General features: G+C 36.8%; 1 protein-coding gene across 6 annotated transcripts in view; it reads right to left on the reverse strand.

The window, feature by feature from the left end:
• HERC1 (HECT and RLD domain containing E3 ubiquitin protein ligase family member 1) overlaps nucleotides 1-27,930 on the reverse strand; it is a 189,887-nt gene that overhangs the window by 67,085 nt on the left and 94,872 nt on the right. For 5 of the 6 annotated variants that reach the window (XM_034994000.1, XM_034994004.1, XM_034994003.1 and 2 more), the window contains exons 25-34: nucleotides 25,010-25,061; nucleotides 17,760-18,028; nucleotides 15,024-15,239; nucleotides 14,204-14,324; nucleotides 13,729-13,966; nucleotides 13,380-13,573; nucleotides 10,310-10,465; nucleotides 8,191-8,297; nucleotides 7,551-7,661; nucleotides 5,205-5,381 (exon numbers count right to left, since the gene is read on the reverse strand). In XM_034994000.1, the coding sequence (XP_034849891.1) occupies nucleotides 5,205-5,381; nucleotides 7,551-7,661; nucleotides 8,191-8,297; nucleotides 10,310-10,465; nucleotides 13,380-13,573; nucleotides 13,729-13,966; nucleotides 14,204-14,324; nucleotides 15,024-15,239; nucleotides 17,760-18,028; nucleotides 25,010-25,061 (1,641 nt within the window). The remainder of the gene's footprint in view (nucleotides 1-5,204; nucleotides 5,382-7,550; nucleotides 7,662-8,190; nucleotides 8,298-10,309; nucleotides 10,466-13,379; nucleotides 13,574-13,728; nucleotides 13,967-14,203; nucleotides 14,325-15,023; nucleotides 15,240-17,759; nucleotides 18,029-25,009; nucleotides 25,062-27,930) is intronic. The other variant, XM_034994002.1, reaches the window with a different exon arrangement.

Genomic DNA, 27,930 nt, shown 5'->3' on the forward strand with positions numbered 1-27,930 from the left:
CATTTATGGGAATATGTAAGTTTATTTCCATCCTAAGTGAAAATAAGATACAAATGAAACAATTTCATCATTTTATAACAATTTAAAAACAAACTTAATTTTTACCTATAGAACACTTAGAGTAACTTTTGAGTACTTATTTAAACAATTTTAGCTTATAATTCAATTATGAAGCTGAAGATGTCCAGTCCAGAAAAATCATTAATGGAAAGCTTCAGTTCTTTACATTCAAATTTTCTAACTACTCTTTTATGTATATTTCTGTGCAGAGAAGAGTTAATATAGCAGGCCTGAAACTGGTTTTCTTTTTTTTTTCCTGGAGAGGAGAGAAGGGTCGGGACGGGCAGAGGGAAAGGTAGAGAAAGTTAGAGAAAGAATCTTAAGCAGGCTCCACGCCCAGTATGGAACCCAACATGGGGCTTGATCTCAACCCTGAGATCATGACCTGAGCCGAATCATTGGCCCCTGGCTAGTCTCTGGGAATTCAACTGGTAAACAGTTTCCTACACTGATACCAAACTTTCCCTAAGTGATAAGAGTAGCTCACCAGGCATTCAGTGTTTGAACAGTACGGTTTATGCTGAATACCTGCTTTCCTCCTGGGAGTCTGGAATTTTGGTACATGTGAGGCAGAGTACACCTTCATAATGAGCCCCTGGTAAAAAACTGTGGGTGCTAAGTCTCTAATGGGCTTCCCTAACACACTGCATACATGCTGCTGCACTTCGTTGCTGGGAAAAGAGCATATTCCATGTGAGCCCTCATGGGAAGGAGAGAACACAAAGAAGCACGCACATTGATTCCTCCAGATTCCACCTTGGTCTTTTCCTCTTTTACCCAGCTTTAAGTCCTTACTGGATGGTTACAATAAACCTTAGTCATAAGTAAAACTATATGCTGAGTCCTATGAATTCTTCTACCAAATCTTTGAATATAGGGGTCATCTTGGGGACCCTTGACACAGTGGTGGCAACAAGAAGATTCATTAGAACTGACTCATTAAAATATAATTACAGTGCTATTTGGAGGAGAGAGAGAGAGAGAGAAGTGGGAAAAGACAAAACGCTGGTATCTGGTGGCTATGGAGTTAACACGTGTTATTAAACAGCAAGTGAACTGCTATCTGTTGGGAGAGGTAAAGTTACCTATGGAACTCAAAAATAATAGATCCAACCATAGAAGAGTTAGCTCACTGGCTCCCATGACTGCTTTTGGCCTGGTTAAAGTGAGAAAAAAGAGAGCAGTCAGGGTAAAATTTGTGATGTTCTCTCTTGTGGGAGGGAAAACAATGGGCCCCAAACATCCCTACAAATGGGCTTGGATGGGCCAAAGAATACAAATTAATTTGCAGTTGTCTCTCCTCTGGGTGGGAGGGCAAAAAGTTCAAATTTCCCCAAAGGTGAGTTCTGGGTAGACCAAAAATATTAGAAGTGTGTGTTCCTCTTTCCTACAAGTAAGAGGGAAAAAAGTTAAATCAGTTCCCAGAGCTGGAACAAAGCTGAAAAGAAAAGAGAAAGAAAAGAGAAAGAAAAGAAAAGAAAAGAAAAGAAAAGACCTCTCCAGTTATTTTCTTTAGCCTAGATGCTTCCACTGCTGTAGCAGTGCCCCTGACCCAACTAATTACCCTAAATTCACTCTAAGACCTTGAGTAAACTTGAAATCTGAAGGGGAATAGTTTTAAATTTTTAAAGATTTTTATTTATTTTTTTGACAGAGAGACGGCGAGAGAGGGAACACAAGTAGGGGGAGTGGAGGGAGAAGCAGGCTTCCTGCCGAGCAGGGAGCCCGATGCGAGGCTCAATCCCAGGACCCTGGGATCATGACCTGAGCCGAAGGCAGATGCCTAATGACTGAGCCATCCAGGTGCCCCAAATTTTAAATTTAAAAAAAAAAAAAAAGGGCGCCTGGGTGGCTCAGTTGGTTAAGCGACTGCCTTCGGCTCAGGTCATGATCCTGGAGTCCCGGGATCGAGTCCCGCATCGGGGTCCCTGCTCGGCAGGGAGCCTGCCTCTCCCTGACCCTCCCCCCTCTCGTGTGCTCTCTGTCTCTGTCATTCTCTCTGTCTCAAATAAATAAATAAAATCTTTAAAAAAAAAAAAAAGAGCTTTGTTTTATGGCTATTTCATCTAGATGTGTAATAAAACTGATGTAAAATATTACAGGCTTGTAACTTCATAAATGCTAAGGGATCATCCTGATCAGTGAAAGCTACAAAGGAAAAATTGTTAGGGAGACACAACTTCCTTGTTTTTTGCCACCAGAGGGTAAATTTTATCTCTTTTGAGTATCAGAAACAAAATAAGCTTCCATAACTGATGATTTTTTGCTATGATTTTTGCTTACTGGAGCCTCTGAAAAAAGGGAGACAATATATAAAGAGTGATAATCTCCAGAGATACACAGATATATTTTCAGAGTTTTAAAAAGTAGTTTTCACTTGCCATTCAGTTCATCAGTAAAATCTGATGTCTGACTTTTAGAGGCTAATGATTTTCTAGCCTAAAGTGCATATTTTTGACTGGCTACATTTGGACTCGGAGACTGACAAGGCAAAAAGAGCCTAGAAAAGCCTTGCTTGTCACTTGGATTTGAAACACAGCAGTTTGGTCTGACAACCTCTAGGCTTCATTGATGCCAAAAAAGTTGTCAGCTTTTCAGAATCCTGAATTTATAGATTCTAATTGCTTGGACCTGACTCCAAGCTAAAACGCGATACTGTCTGCCATGGGCTATTTCAACCCAACATGAGCTGTGCTCAATTCAAAAGCAGGAACTGGCCCAAAGAACAAAACTCAAATTTTGGGAGTGTTGCAGATTTAGGACTCCTCTGTGGGGCCACAAACTCTGAAAACCTCATAGATTCTGGCTGGACTGTCTGGGTCACTTGCAGATGCCCCTAGGAAAGGGCTTGTCCTTTGATGGAACCATCTAAATTTGAGCTAACTGGGTCCATACTTCTGACACAGAAACTGATTTCACTCCTCTAGTGATGTAGTTGGAGGAAGGCATACCACAGGGAGTATGACCTTGCCATCCACTCTTAATCGGTTGGACCTTCAACCTCTTCTTGGGGACATCCCACTACTGTTGGCTTATATTATGTTCAGCTTTTTGGATTACTTGCAGGTTGCAACAACAGACTGATAGCTTGACTCTCCATGTCTCATCTTTCTTCTGATAGACACATCTAAGTAAGGCCTTTTATTAAAAGAATTTCTTCCAGAAAGAGATTGATCTTTTCTAGGCTGCTCACTAGATAAATGATTAGGATAAAAGAGTTAAGAGGTTTTTAAACCTTTTGAAAAAAAATTTTTAACTGGGATTTTTGTCCTGATCAACTTCCTGACTAACTGTTCTGGTTAAGTTGTATGAAAATGGTTTTGTGTGAAAATTCTTTTGTCCTTGCACCCAACCCTTCTGTACAAAAGGTCTAAATGAAGATAAAAACATGACTGAAAAAATCCGAAGTTATAATTACTAAATGGGACCTATGCTTTCAGAATAAGGGAGAAAAAAAACAAAAACAAAACTCAGACCCTTGGGAAGTGTGGAGGAGTGGGGACGGCATTAATGATCTTTTTTTTTTTTTAATTAATTTATTTATTCATGAAAGTCAGAGAGAGAGAGAGAGGCAGAGGCAGAGGGAAAGAAGCAGGCTCCCCGCCTAGGAGGGAGCCCAATGCGGGACTCGATCCCAGGACCCTGGGATCATGACCCGAGCCAAAGGCAGACGCTTAACCATCTGAGCCACCCAGGCGCCCCTAATGATCTTTGTTTTTCAGAACTGTTTTTCTTAGGGGGAAAAAAAAATCCATGTTGTCTTGAAGGCTGCTGTGAGTACTTCAAATTCAACCTGACTGCTGAGCCTCCCATCATAACTGACAGACTATGAAAAACAGGGAGTGGCCCTAGCTCCTGCATATTCCACAGCACACCTCTAGATGTCATCATGCTCTTGAGGCAAATAAACTGGTATCACAGATAAGTAAAACCATTTAACTGACTGCCTTCAGGCAGTCCCTGAGTCCCACTGACTCTAAATTATTCAAACTGACTGGGAGCAGAGGGTGGGAGGTACCCCTGGTGGAAGGTCACGTTGGGGCCCTGTTAACTTGTTCTGCTTAATACTGCACATCATGATCGGGGTATCCTAACAATCATAAACTCTTCGTTTCCAAGGATAGCACGTATGCCTTCTAGAACTGTAGTTCTTGTGTGTGCATCCTAACATGACACTACCTAAGCCCTGGACTGGCCAGAGTTGTGCTGTGCTGAAATGATGCCTAAGCCAGTTAATACAAAAACTTAAGGGCAAATCCACATGGCTTTTTATGACAGGCCTTACGGTTAATGGGATTTGTTTTAACTAGCTAAGTCTAGGACCCCCTCAGTAGTACAAGTTGGTCTCACCCTGCTGCCTAGGGTCCTACTGATAATTTTACTGTAAAGAGACGGTGGCCAAGGGCCAAGGGGGTGGACTATGCCAAAAAGGAATTAATATAGCAGAGACTGCCATCCTTAGAAAGTCCTGCTTGCGGTGTTGGACCCTGTCTGAAATTTGGAACTAGACTGGTAAACAGTTTCCTTCACCGATAAAAACTTTCCCTAACTGATGAGGGTGGCTCATTGTGCCTGGGCTGTTTTGTACAACAGTATCATTTAGCATTAACACCTCCTTTCCTCTGAGACTAAAATTTTAGTGTATATCAAGGCAGAGGGTATGTGACCAGCACCCAAAAAAATCTTGGGCACTTAGTCTCTCATGGGCTTTCCTAGGCAGAAACATCACACAGATTACTGTATTTTCATGGCTGGGTATGATCTCTGTGACCCCTCATAAGAGGGATTATCAACATTTTTTAACTGCTCATTTAAAAAATTTTTGAGATAACCTGAGAAGAATTTATAACAGAGTTACAAAAATAATACATTTCTTGTATACCTTCATTCAGTGCCATTTTTGTTAACATCTTACATAAAGATAAAACATTTACATGATGATTTTTTTTTTAAGTAGGCTCCACACACAACATGGGGCTTGAACTCACAACCCTGAGATCAAGAAGCACATGCTCTACCAACTGAGACAACAAAGTGCCCCTATATATGATTTTTTAAAAGTCTTTCATACATTTTTTTGTAAGAACCTGGGGAGAAAAGGACTAAAAGACAAAATGTTAAAAACTACTTAGAATTCTACGTACCTTCCACTGATAGCACCCAGAAGTTACTCCAGTTGATGCCAATCCATATCCTTTTCCTCCACTGCCGTGAGTTAAAATCTGTCCATTCTCAACTAGGCAACACTGAGCTTTCTCTGGGTCAAATGATACTTCTTGTATAGGAAGATTCTCATCTTCTTCCTCCAACTCTCCCTGCTTCTACCAAAAAGGAAGCTGGGTCAGTGCTTTGGGATAATCCAGATCTCAGTTAATATATATTCTAAGACTCCTTAGTTTGAGTCCACAAATATTTATTAAATATCTACTATGTACCAGGTACTGTGCAGGCAATGGGAACACAATGATAAATACAGCATGGCCTCTGCATAAAGCTTACAGTCCAATTAGGGGCCAGAGAAATAAATAACACCAGTATTGTGAGAGAATAACAGAAGTTACATGACCAGTATAGCAGAAACATAAAGGTGTAAGTGTCTAAACATGCTTGGGAAGGATAAGGAAAGTATTCAAAAGACGATATCTTCTGAGCTGAGTCCTAAATAATAAGAAGGCATTCGGCAGCTGATCAAAGAAGAGAAAGGCATTTAGGGCAGTAAGTAGAGCATTGTGCCAAGGCATGGAGGTACAACAGAGTTCAGTGATTTATAGTAATTGCAAGCAGTGTGGAATGTCTGGAGGATGAGAATGGCAGAAAAGGAGGCTAGAAAGAGAAGAAGAACAAAATCATGGAAGGCCCTGAATGCCATTTAAAGTTTGAACTTTACAGACAATAGGGAGTGCTTACACAAATTTATATAGAGGATCTCTAATCAGATCAATGCTTTATAAACATTGTTTTACCAGGGGTATACAGGATGAAGGCAGAGAGATCAATCGGAAGATTACTGCAAGAGTTCAGGTAAAAAAGTGAGGACTTCAATTTATTAATTCACTCAATGAGTATTTATTAAGCATCTACTATGTGTAAGACATTATACCAGGTCCTATATATTCAGCAGTATATTAGATAGATAAGGTCTCTGCTCTCACATAACTTTTATATGTATAAATAATAAAATGTTTATATATATAAAATGTAAAAAAATATATTTTATATATTCATAATATATATATAATAAAAACACATATATAGTTTTAAATATGTATTTCTAATATATTTATATTATATATGTAATTAAATAATATATTTAAAACTATTTAGAACTTACACTTTAGAAGGTAGAAACAGAAGATACATAAACAAAAAAATATCAGGTATGTGCTATGTCAAAATTAAAACAAATGATGTAACAGAGTATGTGACAAGTAACTCTAGATTTAGGATCAGGAAAGGGAACTCTGAAGATGTGATGAAGAAGCGGGGATGATGGTTGAAAAAAGAAGGGGTCTTGGGACCAAGCCTTGGGATACTCCAACACTTAAACAGAAGAGGAAGAACTAATAAAAGAGAATGAGAAGAAGCCATTGTACTGAGATAGAAGGAAAACCAGAGAAAGTGTGGGCCCATGAAAACCAAGAGAAAGATTAAGGTAGCTACATAAATGGATTTCAGAACAATTTAGGAAGTAAAATCAATGAGGCCTAGTGACTACATGGATGGGGTGACATTAGGAGAATCAGAATTCCCAAGAACACAGGTTTGGAAGCTATGTGAATGGTGGTACCACCAATTAAAAAATGGACAGGGAAAAAAGTAAAAAAGTTTGATGGGGAGACACCTGGGCTGGCATTTAAGTTTGGAAGACACTGCATATAGGTGAAAATGGTTCCAGATATATTCCAGACGGCTGGAAAAGGTAAGACTGGAACTCTGAGGGATAACGGAGTTTGGGATGGAGGGAAGGAGAACGTGGCACCAAAGAAGAAATGCCTCTAGAGGGAACCAAGGATTGGCAGAGGAATGGAGATGTAGGAGAAGGCAGTATTTTGAAAACAACAGAAGCTAGAGTTTCCTGAGATCAAGTAAGATGTAGACAAAAAAGTGCATCCTACGTTTAGCAATTAGCACTTACTTTTGTCATTTAATTTCAGTGTTTTGATGGAAGAGCAACAACTGAATTGAAGAGAACATGAGAACTAAGGAGTGGCTTATAAATATGTATAAAATTACTCTTCTGAGAAGCTTAGCAGTGAAGGACAAGTGAGAGGACATGGGTGGCTTCTTGGGTAAAAAAAGGATTTTGGGGAGGGTAGGAATGAGAGATGTTTATAAGTTGAGAAAAAGGAACCAGTGGAGAAGGAGAAAGTGCAGAAAAAATATGGAATAACTGATAGAACAAAGTCCCTCAGAGAAAAAGGAGTCCAGAGACAGGAGACAGGATAGTCATTTGTGCTGTCTAAAAATACCTTTTTGGAAGAATCACTTACCTGTGACTTTATTTCTTGTTCTTTTTCCTTTATCTGAATAGCATGTTTGGCCTGAGCAATGGGTGTCTCCCACATACAGTCCGACAAAAGGGAAAAGAGGCGTTCAACAACCTATTTATTGAAAGAAAAAGAATGATGAAATTTGTAAAAGATAATTTTAAGTAATTTTAGAAAAAATAAGTCATGTAACTGTAATATTAAGTCAAATGTGAAATTTGATTATAACAATGTACAAGCTACTTTGGGTGTCTGTAAGTTAAACATCTTTTTTTAGAAGGATCATTAACTCACTTTCTAGTGGGTTCCATGGCCCTCCATGTTTCCTCACTATATGGACCTCTGATAAGGCCACATAACCATACATATTTCTCTCTCTAGAGGCCCAAACTTAGTAAGAAATTCCACAGATTTTCCTTTCCTTCTGACCTTCCAAGTATTCACTATCCCCCTACTCCTCACACCCATAAGCTTAATTTCTTTCTCCTTGCTTGGAAATGAAATAATAAAGCAATCTCAGAAGCAGAAGTTTTGCTACTGAATTAATGACACATTTACCACTGAAGAGACTATAATTTGGATTTGGGGTGAATTATATTACACATGTGAAAAATATCTTCTAATAGCTTTAAAGAATAGAAACCTGAGCCATTTGATCATCTTCTACACCAGATTCACAAGCTGGTAGCACAGCCTCAAGGACGTGAAGTGCAAGGAGCCTCGTTCTTAGGTTACCAACTAGAGGAATACCTGGGAGGGGGGAAAAGACATTTTCTTATTATCAGTGTGACTTACATTCAAAGTGTAAATGAACTTCTTGAATAAAAATATCTGAGGCTCATTAGCCATTTATGGTTGGAATGGACTACACTTTAACCTATTATCACAAGAATTCTGGACTCATCCCATACCCAATGTACATGAATATTCATGTTTATATCTCAGTTTTTATGTATATATAAGATTTATTTGTTAGAGAGAGAGGGAGAGAGAGAGGGCACGCACATGAGGGGAGGGGCAAAGAGAGAGGTGGAGAAACAATCTTAAGCAGACTCCTCACTGAGTGCGGAGCCCAGCGGGGGGGCTTAATCTCACAACCCTGAGATCATGACCTGAGCCGAAACTAAGAGTGGGATGCTTAACTGACTGCACCACTCAAGCACCCCCCCCTTTTTTTAAGATTCATTGATTTATTTTAGAGAAAGAGAAAAAGAGAGAGACCAAAGAGAGAGAGAGCGCCCATGTGCGCAGGGGGGACTGGGGGGAGCATTTTTATGTATATATAAAGGGAATAGCACTATAATAACTACTGTGCCAAGTACTACTATGTTATGCATTTCATACACATTAACTCTACTGATCTTCACAAATCCTACCCGTTTTACTGATGAGGAAACCGAGGCTGAGAGAAGTGAAGTAAGGTGACCATAGTTCAGCAGAGGTAGAATTTTAAATAGATCTGTTAATCTCTAAAGCGCAGGCTTATCATAGCCTTTCATGGCTTCTTCTCCATCCTGGCAGGCCCTGACTGCCTCCCAGAGATTGTTAGGATTAATGGCAAGTAAACAGTTTGTACTTTTCTAAAGTAAGCAAAGGTAGAGGCAGAATAATGATGCTCTTTCTTATACCTTCTACCACAACAAAACCAATTAAAAATAAATGAATATCTGATTTTTTTCTTTATGCTCTAAGACATTAATCAATATAAGCCTCACCTTATTAAATGAGAGAAAAAAAGCTGTTTTAAGTTATACTAGTTAAGAAAAACTAGCAAAGTATATTGAGAATGCATACATATAAAATAACATGGTACCATAGAAAATTAAATGATGTTTTAGCATATTTAAGAAAGACTGGGGATTGATGAAAAAGTTCTGGAAACGGAGAGTAGGGATGGTTGAATAACACTACGAATGTACTGAATGTCACTGAATTGTAATGCTTAAATAGTTAAAACTGTAGATTTTATTTTATATCACTGTAAATTTTATGTGTATTTTACCACAATTGAAAAAAAAGACTAGGAAAGGACTGACAGTAATCCATGCCAGCAGACCAAACTTCTAGGCTAAGAACTGGGAGGTGAGCTTATTACATACAACTTTCATAGATAGCACACAATCAGAAGTTATAATCAAGACAACAGAAATCATATTATGATAAGAGAAAATGGACAAGTGAGATCTGCACTTTGATAATCAAGAAGTGATGTCAAAATCTGTGCCAAATTATCATTTTAAACAGTATGTTCTCTGCTTATTTTTATTATGGTAATCCAAACAAATAGCATCAAGTTCTTTAGATTAAATCTATCATCTAGTCTGGTGCTACTTTCTATTATTTCCTATCAATTTTTACTTCTGAAAGTAGATTTTTCTTTTGATCAAGTAAGTATTTAGAAAATAAAAGTCTTAAGGGCGCCTGGGTGGCTCAGTTGGTTAAGCGACTGCCTTCGGCTCAGGTCATGATCCTGGAGTCCCTGGATCGAGTCCCGCATCAGGCTCCCTGCTCGGCAGGGAGTCTGCTTCTCCCTCTGACACTCCTCCCTCTCATGCTCTCGGTCTCTCATTCTCTCTGTCTCAAATAAATAAATAAAATCTTTAAAAAATAAATAAATAAATAAATAAATAAATAAATAAATAAAATAAAATAAAAGTCTTGAAATCAAGGTCAAATATCCAATGTTGTTCAAGTCCAGCACTATCTGAATAAAATACGTGTGATGTATAAAAATACTCTAACACAAGGCAAAGGTCATATACCTGAAGAACACTTCTGAGATGCTATATTTAGAAGCACTTCTGTCCATTTTGGGGAAGCCATTTTTGATTGAATTGCTTTTGAAGATACAACTCTGCGAAGAAAAACTAAAAAATCCCCCAGATGCAGTTCGGCTGCATGTTGTTTCCTAAGAGCAGCTGAAGAGGGAAAAGACAAGTTCACATTACAACCAAAAATCAACAGGAAAATGTCTTATCAAGTAACTTGCATTTAGATGCAGGATGCCCAAACTTAATTCAAAATTTAAGTTGTCAATTAGCTGCTAAATTTTTAAAACTTAACAGAATGGGGAAAGGTCAGAAAATAATGCCAAGCTTAAAACATTTTTTACATTTGTGTACAATAGTGAGGTTGCTAAAGTATGTGTATTTGGTTTTGTGCATTTTCTTTTTTACTGCTATTCTGAAAAACAACAGTTCTCTATCCAAGTCTAGAGTTTTACCAGGTAGAATCTGAAGGAAATGGTCTGTGAACCCCCTTAAAATTGTATGAAAATTGTGTATTTGATTAGTAAAAGAGTTCACAACGTGGATCACATTTTCAAAAAGTCCATGATCCCCCAGCCCAATCAAATTAAGAATCACATCTCTAAAAACCCCTTGGTGCTTTCAGATTCTATAAGGAAACAAACTTCCAGGCCTGAATCTGATTTGCCTGAGCACTAACTCCATGTATAAAGATCTTTCATACAAACGTGCCCTAACCAATCTTCCCAGTTTTTCCACCAGCATCAGTACCAGACTCTCGGCCCCCTCATAGATTCCCTCCCCCACTGTGCATTTTGAGACCAGAGAACTATCTGCTCTTCATGTAATACACCATGTTCTATCATCATCCAACACCTTTTATACCCTCTCAGCCTGGCATAGTCCCACTCAAGAGTCAAGGGGAGGAAGGATGCCAGTGAGGCAGTTGCCCAGAATGTCAATCTCTAAGAGGCACAAAAACATACAAAATCCTAACAATCTGAAGGCAGGTATACACAGCACTCCTTTCAGGGAGATCCTGGCATGTCAAATTAAGGAATACACAGACAAGTCACTTTAGGGGGAGACCCCCGTACCAAGGGCCACACTTAGATGGCCAGGAATCTACCTTCACAGACATCTCATCATAACTGGAGGACTTCTGTTCTGCTGAAATGGGTGTGCACGTCTATGACAGAACTAGAACGCTGGCAACAATTAGAGACCATTGTACTCCTTTGCTACACTTCCTCCACATGGTACTCTAACTCTTCTTTGCTTAAATGCTAATAAGCAAATATTTTTATAATATCAGTTTAAAGAATATAAAATTATTAACCTACCCTGGGTACCCACATATCACTCCAACCATTCCTTCAAAATCCAGTTCAAAAGCTACCTCTTCTATGTGGCCTTCTCTCTGGGTAGAGATCCTTGGGAAAATCTCTTTTCTCATGAGGCCTCCATTCTACCCCCCATCCTCACTCCCAGCAAGTATCTCTGTAACAAGACACTAAATTAATTAAATTAACTGAAGTCTGGAGACCTTAAATATAAAGCTGGTTGATACACCTTGGTGATTCAGTTTGTTTCAGTAACAATACTATGTTTGAAATGAAAGGTACACCTTACTTTCAGTTAAGTATTTTAGAGAGTTTGTGGGGTTATTAAAAGCTGGCCACTGCATGTGACCAGAATCAGTCTCACTCCCAGCCATCCCCTTGAATAGAGAGAGTACAACATTCTCTCTAGGATGACCTATGTGGATTCAGTCTGCTGTTACACCTACCGAGTTCACTCATGGAAGACCTGTTTCTTTCTTTACTGGATATGGAAGGGCCCAGTTTTCCTGGGAACCTACAGGTTGAGAAGTAACTCTATTACGTCTTCCTTGCTGTCCATATGTGCATTATTCAGCACAGAATGGTGAGAAACTATTACCTTAACCACCTTGTATTCCTCACTGGATCTCAGGAAAACAGGAGGTGGCATTAAAAGCTTGTGTTTATTTTACCCCCTCTGAGTCTACCCATGCTCTTTGTCTAAGTACCATACTCTCCATATGAACAGGGAGAAGGAATTTGCCACAGGTTCAGCCTCTGAAATCAAAAACTGGTTCTTAATCAGACTCATACATCCTCTAGATTCTGACTTAAGAAATTTAGCTCTTTCTTCTGAGCTTCTTGTATTACACTGTAATTATTTGTTGGCATGTCTGCCTTTCTCATTACCCTGAAGATTCCTGAGGACAGAGACAATGTTTTATCATTTTTGTATCCACAGGGTATTTCCTCTATCCACTCACCTATCTACACAATATTATTTAAATATTACTTTATCTAATTTTAACATTATTAAAGGATTTTAACAGAGAGGATTTTAAGGGCTCCCAGAGTTTATTATGGTAATAAGGCATGGTAGTTCTGCAAAAACTTTTTAAATAAATGACCAATTTTAAACTTTTATTCCTCAATTATGTAGCAGACAAAGGTAGCACTTCTGCTGTTCAGGGTTTAAATTCTACCAAAATACAATGTTCACTATAGTTTTTTAAAGCTATGATCAGATGCTCATATTATATAGCAATGAAATATATGACAGATACAGTAAGTTTTTTAGTGACCAGGAAACATAACAGCCTAGCAAGAAGTTCAGCTATTCTAATTCTAACCTAGTTCCCAAATATGAAAACCCTTGGTCCTGGAGGAACACTTAAGCCAAGACTATGATTAAAGATGGGCTGTCAAGATCAAATGCTCAAATGCTAAGACATAACCTGGGAGAATCAGTCACCTAGAACCTCTAGATTCTAGACCCGGGACAGCCAATGAGAAGCTGAATCTAGAGAGGAAGCAGTATGGTCACTGCATCAAGGTTAACTGACTCTAAGGAGAGGAGGTTCGGTCAGAAGCTCATCTAAATCATACATATTTGGAGAGAAAAGGGGTTTATAAATGAATAAAAATTCTTTCAAAAAATTCCTTCACTCCTCACAACAGAAAGAAGTCTAGATTCTAATGATATTTACACAATGAGGACTCAATAAATGCTTGTGAATAATGACAAAGAAAAGGGTTTATGCTACCTCTGAAGTCTTTCTTCTCAGTTTCTCCACTGGAGTCAACTTTTTTTTCTTCTTCTTCACCCTCTTCTCTTTCCCCTTCTCCAAAAGAGGCCATAAGTAGGACACCAGCTTGGGATAACAAATTCTTCAACTGACTACAGAGTAGGTCCAACAAGGACTGAACTACTTTGGGGCTCAGTTTATCAGCATAAGTCCTATATGAAGTAACAGGAAAAGAACAATGGTAATAACACAGCTGGGCAACTGTTTGTGCTCAAACACATAAAGGAGATTAGAGGGAAATGGAAATTACTAAAATGTGAAAAGCCTAGGTCCCATATAGTTCCACCAAGACATCTATAATGCTCACCCTGTAGTGATGGCTAGAATCTGCAGCAATCTTGTACTAGCCACTTTTAAAGCTGTGCTAAGCTGGGAAACCCCTGTCTTTGGCAACAACTGCAGAGGCTGTCCCAGCATGGTGTCTGTGCCACATAACTGCGACAATACGTTTAGCAGACCAGTGGAAATTGCCAAAGAAACATCCACTGGTTGATAGTGAACACTCAGGGCAAAAACTGTAACCAAGAGGAGACGTTGCTGGGCTTCTAGAAAAGAAAGAAAAAAGAGAGACAACGGAGAATTTTCTTTGAAGTCAACAAAGCATTTACTAAAATAAATCATATTTCAAAATATAAATAGTAATGTGGAACACTATTACATTTTCAAATATTTATTCTCCACCTGTAAATTGACCTACTAATGTTAAAATAAGATATAGAACACCTAAAGTATCTAGCATAAAATGTAACTTGCATCTTGTATTTGCAGGGGCAGTTACTCACCAATGTGATGCTTGTTTGCTTGCAGAGCTCTCTCTAGGGTAGCAGACAATTGTTGATAAATCTTATGCACAGCCACCTGGATTTCAATCTGAATATTTCTTTTAGCCGCTCTGATCCCATCCTGAATTATATATAAAGATTTACTTTTTCTATTAGTAACAATAACACCTCCTACCCAAATAAAAGTAATAACATTTTATCCCACTCTATGATAAAGCCTTATGGTGATTTTTAATTATTCAGTATATTTCAGTATATAAAAGTTTTATAATAAGTTTATACTTAAATGCTTGACAATTCTTGATTCTATATAATCTTTCTCCTTTCCCACAAAGCAATTTTTCTTCTCTAAATATGGAAGACATAAAGACAACACCTAAAAAAATTTTTTTCAAGCCATCAGAGAAACTAGGTAAAGTGATCAAGTGCAAATGTAAATTCTTGAAATCCATCCTCACAAACACCAATCCCTATCCCAAATTAGATCTATCTCTATCCAATTTGGCTAAGGATTAAGAAAACTGAGCCAGCAAAGAATCTAAAAGAATAACAGTAAAAATGGCTCACCTGATCCCAACTATACTACTATTACTCAGGAAACTAAACCAATGAGATATCTTTAAGAGTCATTTAAAAGTCTTTATACTTTTAAACCTCAATCTTAAACACCAGAACATTTAGCATTATTAGACTGATTTTGTAAAATATATACATACACACACACCCTCACACACATACACACATGTATAAATATGCTTATTTATTTATAATCTAAATGTACTGCAAGGTGTCATCCTCACACAACAGATCCATCACCCACCTGATAGTGATGCAATCGGCCACTCTCTCCTTTGGCTCCTACATGTCCTACAGTGCCTAAACCAAAACACCCTGCTAGAAACTGCAGCCTCACAGATGTGAGCAGTGTCGATGACTGGAAGCCTGAGCTTGACCTGCTTCCTGCCACAGAGATGCTACCTTTTTCCTCCATCCCAGACAAGAGAACGAGGATCTGGTGAAGTGCTTCTAAACGAAGCTTGAGAAAAGTAAAATAAATATATTTTAGAGTCTGGACTCTTTCACTGAACTGAGATACAACGGAATTCCAACACAGATAATATATCACTTAGCACAGAGAAAGCTCTGACATTTCTTAGACATCTATTCTATTAAACATTTATTTTATTATTATGACTTTTTAAAAATCAAAATATTTCTAAAAACTCTATAAGCATACTTCAGTATAAAAGAGGCTACACAGGGGGGCGCCTGGGTGGCTCAGTTGGTTAAGCGACTGCCTTCGGCTCAGGTCATGATCCTGGAGTCCCGGGATCGAGTCCCGCATCGGGCTCCCTGCTCAGCGTGGAGTCTGCTTCTCCCTCTGACCCTCCCCCCTCTCATGCTCTCTCTCTCTGTCTCATTCTCTCTCTCAAATAAATAAATAAAAAATCTTTAAAAAAAAAAAAAAAAGAGGCTACACAGGACAACGGGGAAAATGGATTTAAGTAAAAGAGACCTAATTTCAAGGCCAGACTCTTCCACCTACTGTGTGGCCTTGGGAAACTCATTTAACTTCCTGAATCTCAGTTTCTTCATGTGTCAAAAGAGGCCAATACTGTAGTACTTTAACTTACATAGCTATTGTGATGCTCATGAGAATAAATATGTGAAGGTTTCAAAACCGTAAGGTACTATGATATAATGAAGTTATATAGAATGAATACTGTTTAATTCAAGAACTAGAAAAAGTATTTCTGAAAGGTTTCTCTGTGATTCTCCTGAACATCGGGCTCTATCTTCCCTAGGAAGACAATACCCACCACTGTGGCCAATCAGCCTATCCTTTTTTTTAATAAACTTTTTATTTTGAAATAATTATACATCTAATACTTGTACAGAACAGCTGAAAGATGGTACAGATGGTTCCTGTATATCTTCCCCCTACCTTTTGCTAATGTTATCATCTTAGGTAACTATGGTACATTTATCAAAACTACGAAATGAACACTGGTACAACACTATAACTAAGCCATAGATTTTATTTGGATTTCACCAGTTTTCCCATAATGTCCCTTTTCTATTCCAAGATCCAATCCCAGATAGGGATTCCTTAGTCTCCTTTTTAAGTCATGTTTCCTTAGTCTCCTTTTTAAGTCTGTGACAGCTTCCATTTTTCTTTTGGAAGAGCAGTTCATGTATTTTATAGAATGTCCCTCAGTTTGGTTTGCCTGATGTTTTCTCATAATTGGACTAGAGTTATGGATTTGGGGGAAAATACCATAAAGTCCTCTTCTCATCACATTATTTTCAGAGATGTATAACAACACCATAACTTATTATTGATGATGTTAATCTTGATCACTTGGCTAAGGTAATGTCCACCAGGTTTCTGCAATGTAAAATTACTCATTTTTCCCCCCTTTTTATACTCTGTAAGCCCCAAGCCACTAAGTCCAGCTTACTTGGAAAAAAAGGGGAATTAAGCTCTACCTCCTGGAAGGAAGAGTATTAAAGGATTTGTGTACAGGGGCGCCTGGGTGGCTCAGTCTGGTTAACGTCTGCCTTCAGCTCGGCCCTGGGACAGAGCCCCACATCCGGCTCCCTGCTCCGGGGAGTCTGTTTTTCCCTTTCCCTCTGCCCCTCCCCCATGCTTGTGTGAGTGCGTTCTCTCTCAAATAAATAAATAAAATCTTTAAAAAAAAAGCAGTGTATATGTTAAAACCAGAATAATTATAAATATTTTGAGGGAGATACTTTGAGGCTATGAAGACATCTTATGTCTCCTTGAAGTTTTGCTAATTTTAGCATTTATCATTATTACTGTGGTGTTCTAATCTAGCCCTTTTAATTTTTTTATGTTTTTCAAAATAATTTAATGACAAATATTTCTGTATAATAATAAAAGATGCTTAACTTTATATTAATATATTGGAGATATTTATCATTTCCTAGTACACATTTAGATTATTTATCAAACACTGCTAAAATAGAGAAAAGCTCTAACAAACTACAAAAGTAACTTTATGTCTCCCAAACATTAATATCAAGTAGAAAAGCAGCAAGCAGTGATTAGCTATGTTCATACACTATTTTAATAACCCAAGAGGTAACTCTGAATACGACTATTTGATCTTTTTTTCACATAATTTTGTTAATGACATTATCTGAAACATCATTTTAAAGTAAGGATTTCAGCATGTCTCTATGAAGGTTTCTGCAATCTAGCCCCTTTTAAATGGAGACAAATGGGTCAAAACTGGAGGCTCCAGGAAGCCGATCTGTATGCTCACCAGCCAGTCTCACTCTGGTTTCTAAGAGACAAGGAAAGACTTATGATTAAAGTATCTTGTTCTAAGAGATGGCAATTAAAAATGTACTTTTGTCCACTTCAACCAAAATATTATGCTGTTTTAGTTAGAAGAGTGACATCAAAAAGTGGAGGTGGAAGAAAGAGAGAGGGAAGGAGTAGAAGAAAAGGACAAGTTTCTCCTATACTGTGCATTCGGTGATTTGGGTTTCCATAGTGCCTCACGAGGAGTAAATATCAAAGACTTACTTCTGCCCTTAACTGCTGCTGCTCCATCGCGATGATGGAGGCCTGGGGACTTGTAGACATACTTTCCTCCGGTTCCTTAAAACCTGGGGCATTCCCCACGTCTCCACTCACAAAGCTCACAACATTTTCAATCAAAGTGTGAACTCCCAAAGACTTGGTCAGATCAAAATCAGACTCGAAGGAGTAAGAGGAGTTGCATAACCAGTCTCTGCTATGTTTCAGGCGAGCCCAAGAGTCACTCAGGGATTCCAACTGACTGTGCAAAGGACCTACACACAAACAGAACAAACAGGTATCAATGACAACCAAGTAGAGCATACATTCTGAAACTAGACGAGGGCTGGGTGCTGCTACCATACCAACTGGTGAGAAATGGACACTCATGTTTGAATACATGCATGCATTAAGTGAATCTGAGCAAAATGCTTTGGTAAAAAACAACAAACAAACAAAAAGTAGAGCAATGTAAGAAAATAAAGGGAAAGCCCTGTTTGATGTATCAGAGTCTCTGTAAGCGCTTTAGCAACACGCTGCCACAAGAAAAAGAAAGGCAGAAGCTGCTCTCAAAATGCTTAGCTTAAAATGCTCTGCAGTATTAAACCAGACCACCATTTATGAACAAAAAAGAACTTGACATTTGGAACACTGCTGGTAAGACCTAATAGTAATAGGACTTCATTTGATTTAACGTTATTTTTGCAAAGAGTAAGTTAAGACTGAGCAAAGAGTCTACATATTTACAATGAAACATTACCAAAAAAAATGAATATAGAAGGGCAAGTAAACTTACACAAAAAGGAGACATAAACATCACCCTTTGGGTTTCATTAATATAAGGAACACTTTCACTGTGTCATACGCATATTTATTGCAGGTTGTGAAACTCCTATATAGAGGAAGCAAAGTTTCACAGACAAGAATATATGAGATTTACTGTAAATGATATCTATTTAAAATTACCAAGTGATGTCACAATAGTTGCTAGATATAATACCATTAGTTTTTGCCAGTGGGCATTTTCTCGACTAAATAGACAAAAACATTAGACAACAAGTATGTTAATATGTTTGAACTCAACAGCTGTCCAAGTCACATGCCAATATTAGCTTTAAATAAATATGTAAATGTCCAGTTCTTATAAGCCTTGTCTTTTTTAATTTAATTGATCTCAGGTACATGAATTAGATTAATCATAATCCTTGGCTCATGATATACTCTCATCATTGGTCCATGCATGGCCTGCTTCTGTATTTATTTATAAAAAATGTGAACACAAGAACTAGAAAATTGATAGTAACTTATATCTACCTATCTGTTCCTCCTCCAAGCCATCTCTCCCTATCTCCTCCTAGCTACGGTTGTCATTATCCCTAACCTGGGTTTATCACTCCTTTGCTTTTATTAATGCTAAATATTGTTTTATCTTATATGTATTCATTCCCAAGACAAAGAATGTTTAGTTTTAGGAGGTTTTGACTTTATAAAAAAATATCATTTTATGTAAATTTTTTGGGCATACTCTCTTCCATCAATATAATACTGCCAATTTTCACTCACATTATTGCATGTTGCCATAGTTCATTTGTATGAATGCTATATAATGTCCTATCACGTGAATATACCAAAGTTCTCTATTAGGAATGCATCTTAAGGTACCCAATAAAATATGCATTCCAAAAATTATATTTGTTGCATAACAAGATGAAAAAGATTTGGAAGAGAACTACTTAAACACTAATGCCCACAGAGAAAACAAATTAATACAATATTTACTGCTTAACTTATTTCTGAATTACTACACTGGTGTCAGTAAAACCCTAGGACTTCAAAATTAGATGTAGAAATTCAGCTAATATTATAAAGCAACTGAAATAATTTATAAGCATTCTACCAGAATAATTTAAAATGGCAACGAATATATGGTTTATCTGCCTTCCATGTTTCAGCAAGAATTCTTAAGATTAAAAAATGCTGAATTTTCAGTTTTACTGAGCATAAAAAATAATCAATCTGAAAAATTCCCCAAATTGTATAGCTGAGTATTTTTTCACATAAAATAGAAAAGAGTAAAAAAATCCAAAGAATAATGTCAAGGATGGATAATGTGTTAAATTAAAAATGATATTTGAAGAATAAAGCAGAAGCTAATTTTTTAAAAAAAGAAATAATCATTTTCCATTTCCTTAAGCACCCTAAATTCAGAATCTGGATATAGCCTTAACTTACAAATGATAGTTTCTGCCTCTTGCATTGAACTTCTTTGTTCAATAATAAAATTTCATAATAAAAAGTTCTTCTGTTTTCCAATACTTACAAATTACTGTGCAATGAGCTAGTGTTAGAACCACAGAAGTAAAAGGGACCTTGAAGATTATGTAGTCCTCAATTTCCAATTGAGGAAACAGAGACTCAAAAAATTGATCTGTTAAATTAATAACACTAATTCCTTAATTTTATGGGAGGGATGTGATCTTACATATTCCTGTTACTAGTCAACATCACGAGTCACTAGTCCATGGAAATGTCAATTGCCTGCCTACACAAAGGTCCAACTGTGAAGAATATACAAAGAGTGAATTGCTTTAATATATCCCAAAATGTTCTAGGATTGGGTAGGTAACCCATTCAAATCCTCTCTGTAAATTAAAGCAGGGGCTAAAGTTTTTGTATAGAGTCAGACAGTAAATATTTTAGGTTTTTCTGGGTCATAAAGGTCTGTGCTACAGCCACTCAACTTTGCTGTTGTAGCAGGAAAGCGGCCATAGACAATATATAAACAAATGAGTGTGTGGCTGTGTTCCAAGAAAACCTTATTTACAAAAAAAGGTAGCAGACCAAACTTGGCTCACTAGGCCTAGTTTGCTGACCCCAATGTAGAAGATGCAATTTATTAGGGATAAGACCCAAACAAAACTTTGTATGACTAAAAGAAAGAACAAGAAAAACACGATATGAAAGCATTAGGATAAATAAATAAAATAACTGTAACCCAAATATTTAGGCTGACATAAAAAATACTTTAAAACAAAAACATTATGGAAATGAGAGATGAAAGAACTCTTAGTCTTTAAAAAACTTGTAACAGGGACGCCTGGGTGGCTCAGTCAGTTAAGCGTCTGCCTTCGGCTCAGGTCATGATCCCAGGGTCCTGGGATTGAGTCCCACATCGGGCTCCTTGCTCAGCGGGGAGCCTGCTTCTCCCTCTGCCTGCTGCTCCCCCTGCTTGTGCTCTTTCTCTCTCTCTCTGACATAATAAATAAATAAAACCTTTTAAAAAATAAATAAAAATAAAAAAATAAAAAACTTGTAACAACCTGATAACTTTGGTTTGTTCGACTTTGTTTAATCTGAATATAGGAAATACTGTGTCTGAAAAGTACAACAAAAGCTTCTATAGAGTAATTGTGACTAAGTCCAGTTCTCAGTATTAATTCAGAGTCATCTACTATAAAAAGAAAATATAAAGTCCAGGAAAATTTTGAGATTGTTTACTTGTCCTTACAACTTTAGTTCTTAAATGGAATTTTCAAAATGAACATGGCAGAGCTGCAATACATACTTTATAAATCATAAAATATGTAGGCAAGCTAAAAGGGGAAAAAAATTAAACATGCCATCATGTACTTGCTTGAAGCTCTTCTTTTTTCTGGGGCTCAACTGGCCAAAAAGGAGTAAATACACTACCACACAAGAATCAGAAGACAAAAGGAGAAATTTGATACAGGAGACAACATTTACATTTGCTCTTCTTTATATAATGTAATTTGAAATGCATAGTTACAACAGCATTTCACCCATACATGTCATACCACGAAACACACATGCTGATAAATGTTTCCAGTATTATTATGGCTGTAAAACCCGAACACTTTATTTAAAGACTTAGGGAATAAAAAACCAAACCATATAATATTTTAACTAAGAAGATTCCTGATATTGCTTCTTAAATTGTTGCTTTGGTATCCCCACCATTTTTCACTGCATCAGCTTCAGCTTAACTATGAAAACTAAAGTTAAGTATCTGCAAAAAGGTATCTTTCAGTGAAGGATGACCTCAGTTCTACACAACTATAGCAAGTCTTCTAAGTATTTATCAAAGTACCAAAATACCAACACATTTAACAGGGTTTGTCAAAAATTTTGACAAGCTGCTATAAGAATTAAATGTGTTACTATGTTTTACATGATCAGAACAATGACTGGCATATATAAGCAGTTTAAAGGTGTTTAAAGAATGCAAACGTCCTATTATCTCTGAAGTGCTAAGCAGAAATATGTTTCACCTATCTCTTTTTAAAGTAATTTATGACTTTTTTGGTTTTAGAATTTAGCTTCCATGCCTCTAAAGAGCTGAGCAAGTTGACAGAGCTAAATTTATTTGCTCACTTTGCTCTACTCCTTCCTATATGCACCTACTTGGCCCAACTATGAAAGCATGAATCCTAGTATCTCCAATGCCACATACTGAAATTATAGGCACTTGGCACTCCCAAGGAGGAGTAAGTCTTTGGAAGCACAATAAGGGCAGCTGAAATGTGTAGACAACCATTAATTGTTAATTGATACAGCCATTTAATTTCAGTAAATGGGACAAAATTAGACACTTATCTCTCTCTAATTTTTCTTATTAGGTTTTTAATAACTCAGGACCACTGAGACTAATAATTACAAAAGCTATGTGAGGGAAAAAGTTTACATTTCCTCTTCAAAATATTGGAAAGGGGTAAACAAGTATGTAGAAGAATTCTCACTTAGCTGGACATCTGCATGTCCTTCATAGCTCAAGTTAGAATCAGAGCACCTAAATGGCCCCAAACAGTTCTCAGACTTGGTAGGTTCATTTGCCCAATTGAAGATAAGCATACTGAGGCTTATGGCATCTGGTCCATATTGGCAATAAATAAGGAAAAAATAGGGTAGCTTATTTTACCATTATTTAAGAGCAAAACAAAACAAAAAACCCACCATGGTCAGAAGGTAGTCACTAAATATACATGATCTTTAAAAATTCCTTTCAAAATATATTGTCCTAAATGTATTTCAATGTTTGTTTCTTTTAAAAAAGGAAATCCATAATAAAACTATTAAGTGTACATTTTCATTGTTTAATCCACGAGCGCTAGGATTCATGAGATTGAAAACTACTCATTTTTGCTGCCCTTCCTAAAACAGTACTTCTACTTTCTAGTCACCTATTCCTAGGAACAAAGCCATCAGCAGATTTTTTTCTCTGGGAACATTAAAATGTAATGATTACTAAGATAAAGTGGTACCATATTAAGTGATATCATGAAAACTTATATAACTAGTTTGCCTCCCTATTATAATTTCCTAAGTGGGTAATTAAAAAAAAATTCTTCCCATGAGGTTCTATATTTGCTTTTCTGTTTTCCACAAAATAAGTTAAATTCCAACAGGTTACTAGATTTTTGGTACTACCTTGAGCTTTTTGGAGAAGGTGGTTTATCCACAAATAAAATTTGGATTAATGGCTTAATTCATTTGTATCTACTTAGATCTAAAACTACAGAAATTCCACATCTACTTATAGGATAATAGTTTAAAAAACTGAACAGGTAGTTACTCTAGGGCAGTAATTCTAAAGTATTAGAGTAATTCCTCCTAAGTAATTTACACTCAAATTCTAGGTTATGCTTAATTCAAAGATAAAGATACCACTTTCTGTTTTATTCCAAACATTAGTTTGCCACATGCTGTCATGGCTAATCCAGACTAAATCTCACATTTATATTTCCATAAACAAGATAAGGATTGGAGAGAAAAGAATAATTTTAGCCAATGGACTATCACATATAAATATAATTAGTATAGTAGGAGGCTCTTACACTATAGACTGGAACCCTTATGCTACTCAGAAAGTTTGGAACCATCTTCTCTCTAACACCAAATGATACGCATTCATTAACATAACAGAAATTTTAGCAACAGGGCTCACCTGAGCTAACCGAAAATTTAATTCCTAAGTCAAGTGGTTAAGGAAAATAACTCTCTGGCTAATTATGGCACGTGAACTGCCAATTTTCAAAGAACTAGAAAATAATAAAGTACATGCTGCACGTTATACTAAACATCACTTAATTTTTTTCATATACAAATACCTTGTAATTTTTTTAGAAACCCAGCAGCTATGTTATAACCCAACAGGTAAGTTACAGTCTCCGAAGACTTTCCAATAAAGAAAGCACCAGCTCTAGTCATTACTCCTAATATTTCAGAAAAATCATTCTCTGCATTCTAATTATAATTAAAGGACAAAATATTGTCATATTTTATTCTATAGAAGTACCAACATTTCTTCTTCTAAGTTATAAGCACAAAAATGAAAAAAACTGTGTGTGCATTTCTTCTCCTCATTCCTCAGTTTTCCCTCATTTCTTGGTTTTTTTCCTGTGGGGGGGAACCTAACATCCTGCCAAGGAAGCTATGAAGAGAAGGGTTTCCTTTTAAGTACAGAAGACTTAGTATCACAGGAAAAAAATGTTCCCACAGGCTAAAAAATTGCCACTAGTGCCAACTCTGAACATCTCACATTTTCACAACCACAGCATAGATGGGTTCAATAAAAGTGCCAGTTAATAGAGAACAATACTTGGAGAGTTTTTAGTTTTCCTTGAATTCAGATTCTCTGAAACTGCTGTCCTTTCCACACATCTGTATATATAACCACGAGTTAACTATATTATTCACTGAGATAGAGTTTCTAACAAACAAGCTTGACTCTTGATGACACTCTAAAATTGTTCCTCAAGGGAAAATTTCTCCCTAGAAATCCTAAGTTCATGCCTTACATGCTTTATCTTATGAGGCAAAGAGAGCAAAAACAAGTGGAAACTTCCTGAAAGTGTGCATGGGTATGTAGGAGAGTGAATGGAGGAGAGTTCTCCCTGAAACACCTTTTAAACTATGGCAACTATACCAGTGAACTAAAACATGGCAAATCATGTACATAACCCCCCATAATAGAAAGCGTTGCTTCTGGAGTTCCACAGGACTTAGTACAAAGTTAAAACACATGACAAATGAGAAACAAAACAGATTATCAACTCCTAGACATTTCTAGATTTTAAAAGGGTATAGATTTTAAAGAAAATGATCTTCCTTTTAAGTCTTCCAATAAGATGTTTCTAAATTTGCTTCTGCAATAATGCTTCAATGACAATCATATCTAAATACATCAGAAATGAAAACAGCTACTTCATTTAACCAGATTTTAATTTCTTAACACTTACCTCTCTTTCTATGAGATGATGCCAAATCCAAATCAACATTTCGTCTTCCACTCTATTAAGTTAAAAATAAATAATAAAATTTAGTTGTGAAAAGTGCTTTAAGATTAAGATTTAATACAATATTAGAATAAAAATATAATTATAGCAATGTGCTACTTATTCACAAGTCAAGTCAGACTAACAATACAAAGTCTCTAAAAACCCACTGAAAACAGCTCTAAGAAAGCCCAGGTACATAACTCTGAGATACTAAAACACAAAGTCAAGGTATACACTAACACTGCAAAGTAGCATAAGTTTTTCTTTGTTGTCACCTTTTCTTCTTTGGAATCATAGTCTTTTATTTTCCAAACACATTATGACCTTATTAATACCCTCTAGATGTCTAAAGCTCCCTGCGGTAAAGTCCCATTTTCAAAAATTATTACTTGTTCTATTCTCACTTTACTTTCTTTTCAAAAGCCCCACTAGTCTTGGCTAAGTGTTAAAAGGAAGAGAATCTGATGAATCCACACTAACAGAAAAATAACATAGTCCTAAACCTTCTAGCAGTATTTTAAAAAGATTTTAAAATGTTTTTAAAAGCCTGTTAAATATAAAAATCTCAAACTGGTGAAACTGCAGACAGCTCAATAAAAACAGTGAAGGCTTTCAGGAAGCCTTCTGTTTCTGCTGGGGAGGTGGTGTAGACAACTATCTGCTCTGCTCATACAGCCAACCAAACACAAACCATAGGTGGCTTATTTTCACACAGACTTGACATTATAGTCTTAGGAATTTCATTCATACTCTATCACACAATAAAAAAAATTGGCGGCAAAGAAGAAAGGTTGCAGAAATAACAAAATAGACTCATTTAGGAAATGCCATTGTAGAAAATTGTTACCTGGTTACACACAGACACATGTACCTACATTGTGGATAAACACATTCTGTCTTACACACACATACACACCAAAAATAAGTATAGTGTCAGGCCATTTGGCGCTGGACAAAACACCAAATGTCACAATATTTCCTAAAGATATCACTGTATCATGCAATAAACATTTTTATCACACAGTACCTCTGTCATGAAGGCTCATGGAAGAGTTTTATCTCAGGCCTCAGAACCAGAATTATCTGTGTTTCCCTTGAACAATTGGTTTGTATATATCTTTTAGACACTGAATCATGTGAATCATGCTTTTCCTGTTTGGTGGCTCACCTTCAGCAGGACATCACAAGATATATGCTGAGGTATACAAATCTTACCCAGGGCTTTATCTCCCAGCTTCTTTCAGCCCTAATTCGTTAATCTAATTTATACCTTGATAAATTATTTTTCTACACTAAAACAAATCCTCTGTGAAATAAGGGGGAGAAGGAATAGATTAAGAGACTGTAGTACAAAATGTTGGTAAGTATGACAACTGTCAATCAGTTAAACTGAGGTTTAATTAACTGTTTGCTGAGGTTTTTCTGTTTACTAAGCCAGAGAAGAAGATTTATGTATCATGTAACACTTTTTCTAAAAGAAGGATAAAGATGGGGCGCCTGGGTGGCCCAGTCTGACTCTTGGTTTTCGCTCAGGTCATGATCTCAGGTCATGAGATTGAGCCCTGCACCGGCTTCCACACTGAGTGCAGAGTCTGCTTGAGATTCTTTCTCCCTCTCCCTCTGCCCCACCCACTCATGCTCACTCACTCTCTTTCTAAAATAAAATAAATAAATCTTTTAAAAAAATAAATAAAAGAAGGATAAAGACTTAGCATTAAGCTGGTTAACTTCAGTTATTTTAAGAAAGCATTTCATTCATTCACAATTCAGAATAAATGAAATACTACTAGATATCAAGGATATGAAGATAATCCTAAATAACCTCAGACAGAAGGATAATATATTTTAACTGGAAAAACCCAAACTGCCCCCACTGCTTGTTCCTCTTCATCTATACCAGGCTCTCTAAAACTGAAGCCTTAGCCAGGTTTCCTTTCATCTGCAAAAGAATCTGCTCTGGTTCTAGACTTTCCTACCTCTTACAACACTGTTATTCTAAACATTCCATAACGAAAGATGATCAAGAGCAAACCTTTTCAAAAACATGTTTATTAATCTTTTAAAAATTGTACGAAAACTAAATGAACAATCTTAGCAATTAAATCTTAAGTTCAAACCACCTCCACTGATCTTTCTATTCTGTTTTGAAAACATAATTTTCAAAATGTTTTAAATTGTATTACCAAATTTGTGCTTCACAGCAACCCAGCTGAGGTCAGTATAACAGGTAGTTTTATTCCTCATTTCAAAGATAAAGAAGCGAGGGCTCAGAAAAGTTAAATGTCTTGCCCCAGGTAAAGATCAATAGTAAATCACAAGCCTATTGTGACTCAGTCAGATTTCATTGTTTTCTAAAAGTATGTTGCTCTAACTACATCTATCCTCATTTTTTATCTTTTCATTTCAATGGAAATGAATTATCAATCTCTTACAGTATGCTTGGCATATTATAAAAGATTGGGGCAACACAATAAACCAAGATCTTCTAAGAGGTCTACTGGAAAGAAATATTAATAATACATAAATAAGTCCGACGTGAGACAACCCATTAGTGGTTCATTAGAGGTACTAACAAACTGCCACGGAAATAACTGGAGACTCACTGTGAGTAACGTTATCTTGGGAAAGCTTTCTGGAAGAGTTGACATTTTGGCCAGTTCTTAAGAAAGAGATAGGACCCCATCAACAAAGTCCAGGAGAAGAACATTTAAGACAAACAGTGCTTGAGCAGAAGCTCAAGAGGTATGTTTAGGGTCTGGCAGGTAGACTACCATGCCAAAAATGCAGATTACCACAGGGGTAACTGGCTCCAGAGGCAAGCAGGAAACATTTTCCAGCATCTCTGATTTCTGGGTAGGCAGTGCAGAGTCACTGAGTTTTTT

Source organism: Mirounga leonina, unplaced genomic scaffold (assembly GCF_011800145.1).
Source record: "Mirounga leonina isolate KUSES-001 unplaced genomic scaffold, KU_Mleo_1.0 Mir_91, whole genome shotgun sequence".
Lineage (NCBI taxonomy): Eukaryota > Metazoa > Chordata > Mammalia > Carnivora > Phocidae > Mirounga > Mirounga leonina.